Genomic DNA, 3,578 nt, shown 5'->3' with positions numbered 1-3,578 from the left:
ATGTGGGACTCGATCCCGGGACTCCAGGATCATGACCTGAGCCGAAGGCAGTCGCTTAACCAACTGATCCACCCAGGCGCCCAGTGTGTAAAGATTTTGACTAAGCTCTGATCATACAGGACTTACTCTCTGAACGTTATGTAATGAGATAATTTTGTTTTCCCCTCATTTAAAGAAAAAAATAAAAGAAGTGTCTGCTCTGGATAATTCACTTGGCTGGGAAAATGGTATGGAGGCAATAAAAGGCATGTGATAATAATCATTTTCTTTTCTCTTAAAGGTCTGCCATGGAATCTAGGGATATGACCTGCTCTGATGTTTCCATTTAAACTATGTAGATGGGAAATCAAAGTGTAGAAACAGATTTTATGCTTTCTGGTCTTTTCCAATACGGTCAAATGGACACTTTCCTCTTTGTTGTCATTGTAATTCTCTTTTCAGTGGCTCTGATGGGGAATTTCATACTGGTCCTTCTCATTCAGTTAGACACCAGACTCCACACTCCAATGCACTTTCTACTCAGTCAGCTCTCCTTTATCGACATGGTGTATATCTGTACCACAGTGCCCAGGATGACCACTAACTTCCTGACAAACAGTAAGACCATTACATTTTTAGGCTGTGAGATTCAGGCAATTGTATTCTTGGCCCTTGGTGGAACTGAAGCCTTTCTCCTTGGTTTCATGTCCTATGATCGATATGTAGCCATCTGTCACCCTTTACGCTATCCTGTACTCATGAACAAGAAGATCTGTTCATTCATGGTCACATGCGCATGGGCCAGTAGTTCTATCAATGCTTTAGTACATGCATTGTATGTATTTCAACTTCCATTTTGTAGGTCTCGGATTGTTAACCACTTTTTCTGTGAAGTTCCATCTCTACTACCACTTGTGTGTCAGGATACTTCCCAGTATGAGCATACAATCCTCCTGAGTGGGCTTATTATTCTGTTGCTACCATTCATGGCCATTCTAGCATCCTATGCCCGTGTACTTACTGTGGTGTTCCAGGTGAGCTCAGGTAAAGGACAGACAAAGGCTGTCTCCACTTGTTTCTCTCACCTGACTGTGGCAAGCCCGTTCTATGTGACTGCTCTCTCCACCTACACAAGGCCACACTCCTGGCATTCCCCAGAACAGGGCAAGGCAGTGGCGCTGTTTTACACCATCATCACACCTCTTCTGAACCCATTTATCTACAGCCTGAGGAATAAAGAGGTTATTGGGGCCATGAGAAGACTGTTGGTATAATGGATATTTGTATAGGAAAAGTCACCTTGGGAAATCCTTATTGATTGAGACTGACCCACATAGACCACTTTGCCTAAAATACTGTTTTGGAATATGTAAACTCTAAGGAATATTTTTGGAACAAATTGATAAATATCTTGATTTCTGCTGGCTCTAGAGTGTCTCACTCATAGTTATTGAAACTACATGGTTTTCCAAACTGAAATCTGGGGGAAAAAATGGGGTTATGGTCAACATTATTTGGCTTCTAGGAATACATTTCAACTGTCAACTCAATGTTTGCATCTCAAAACATATATTTTGTAACATCCTCCTTAAGATCTGAATGTAATGAATAGGAAATATATTCTATTCAAGAACATAATGCTATAAAAAACTGTAATATATTTCAGTATAAATAGTTCACTCATTCCTGCATTCACTCAACAATTGATTTAAGGTTTTAACTATGTGTGTTACACCAGTGTGTAGAACTGGTGATATGGCAGTAAACAAGGATGAGAACGGACAAAATTCTCTGATCTCATTAAGTTTACATTCCAGTGCAGTGGACATAAAATTAATACATAATATAATAAAAAATAAAATAATAAAATAAAGTAAAATAGACTTGGAAAATCTGGAGTATATCAACCAGTAATAATTACTGGGAAAAAAGCTAAAAATTGGCATAGGGAAAGCCAGAGAGTTTTGCAGTTTGATATAAAACAGTCCGATGTAAGGGCAACCATGAGAATGATATTTGGTCAAAAATTGAACTGAAATGAGTTAATAATTCATAAGGATATCACATTAGGAATGTCCAGGTGTAGGAAGAAGCCAATGAAAATATCTTGGAAGAGTAAACAAGCATGGCAAGTAAATGAAAATCAGGGTTTAAAATCAAAGCCAATGAAAAAAAGGCAGAAATTGTAGGAAATGAGTAAAGATAATGGAGCCTGGATTTGAAATGTTAGTTTGGCCATTGTAAGGATTTGGGTTTTAATGCAAGAAAGATGGCAAGTATTGCTGTGCTTCTAGAGACAACTGAATTTCGCAATTAGGTGTCCGTTCCGGTAGCACAGTTGTTACAAGATACTGCCTTGGATAACAGTGGTAATGGTAGAGTAGCAAGAACTGGCCAGTCTCTGGAGATTAGTGGAAAGCAGACATTTGAGACTTATGGTGAGGTATGATGTGAAATGTGACATAATCAGAAAAGCAGAGAATTGGGGGGCACCTGCCTGGCTCAGTCGGAGACATGGGACCCCTCAACTCTGGGTTGTGAATGTTAGCCCCAACTGGGTATAGAGATTACTTAAAGATAAAATCTTTTTAAAAAAGAAAAGCAGAGAATTGGGCTAAGACCTTGGAATCAACAACTGGAAGTAAGAAATCATCATTATTACTGTTGAAGAAAACCATAAGAGCAACATTTCCATCACCCACTTCCTTAGTGCTCCTTCACTATTAGCACTTCAACTGTACAGTGGTCAATTTTCTGACTCCCATCAACATTAAGGGGAAACACTTATTAATATAATCAAATAATAACTTCTCTGTGATTCCACCTTCTTTTTCTCACTGTTCACAGAAGCAATATACCTAAGTAACACAAGCAATAATGCTATTGTTTTTTTATTGCTGAGTTGAATTCGTTGTACAATATATTATTATTGCCTTCATTGGATCATTTGATATTTTCAGCTATTATGAATAAAAAATGTTATAACTGTCCCTACACAAAACTTTTCTTGTGGAAATATACACTCAATTCTTTTAGTATCTTCCTGGGAATAAAATTGTTTGGTTATAGGTAAGGTATATGTTTAACTAACAAAAAATTAAACTGTAGTATTAATATCAAATATTCTAATCAAATATAAAACTTCCTGGTGCTTAAGGGTTTGAGTAAGTAAGACAATGGTTTGATGCTAAATTTAAAATATATATTCTTGTGAAATATTATAAAGACACATTGAAATCAACTGTGTGTCTGTTGTTAATACGTTTTACAAGAATTTTAATTTTGTTAGGACTGCTAATTCTTGGTTCAAAATAAGTTACGTTATGTGGTCCATAAGTATTTTTTCTTACTACAGAGTATTTGTTTACAATGTCATGTGCCCCTGTAAGTCCACCACCCATCCAAGAATGGTCACACTGTTACATGTTCTAGGAATGCTTAGAGCTCTTCAGAGCTTCTGTTCGGTCCTCACACTTCCCCCCTCGTTCTGAAGTCCGGGGCCGTCACTGTCTTGCTATGTTATAGTATTATCAAGTATATATTCAAGGACAAGTATGGAATGTTTACCACTGGGGCCTTGAACTCTATAAAATTGTCTT

The 3,578-nt window shown here is 37.4% G+C and overlaps 1 protein-coding gene across 1 annotated transcript; it reads left to right on the top strand.

Annotated features, from left to right (window-relative positions):
* Positions 1–332: 332 nt before the first annotated feature.
* Positions 333–2,422, top strand: LOC112818285 (olfactory receptor 2AK2-like; the record flags this gene model as incomplete). The annotated part of the gene is given in 2 exon segments (XM_025865457.1): positions 333–1,247; positions 2,297–2,422. Coding segments are annotated over 2 exon segments (1,041 nt in total), but the record flags the coding sequence as incomplete, so codon positions are not given.
* Between the last annotated feature and the right edge of the window lie 1,156 nt (positions 2,423–3,578).

Source organism: Callorhinus ursinus, unplaced genomic scaffold, assembly GCF_003265705.2.
Source record: "Callorhinus ursinus isolate GAN/ISIS: 27379988/994484 unplaced genomic scaffold, GSC_fseal_2.0 scaffold5115, whole genome shotgun sequence".
NCBI classification, from domain to species: domain Eukaryota; kingdom Metazoa; phylum Chordata; class Mammalia; order Carnivora; family Otariidae; genus Callorhinus; species Callorhinus ursinus.
The sequence above is the reverse complement of the archived record's forward strand: the minus strand, read 5'-3'. Positions and strand labels throughout refer to the sequence as shown.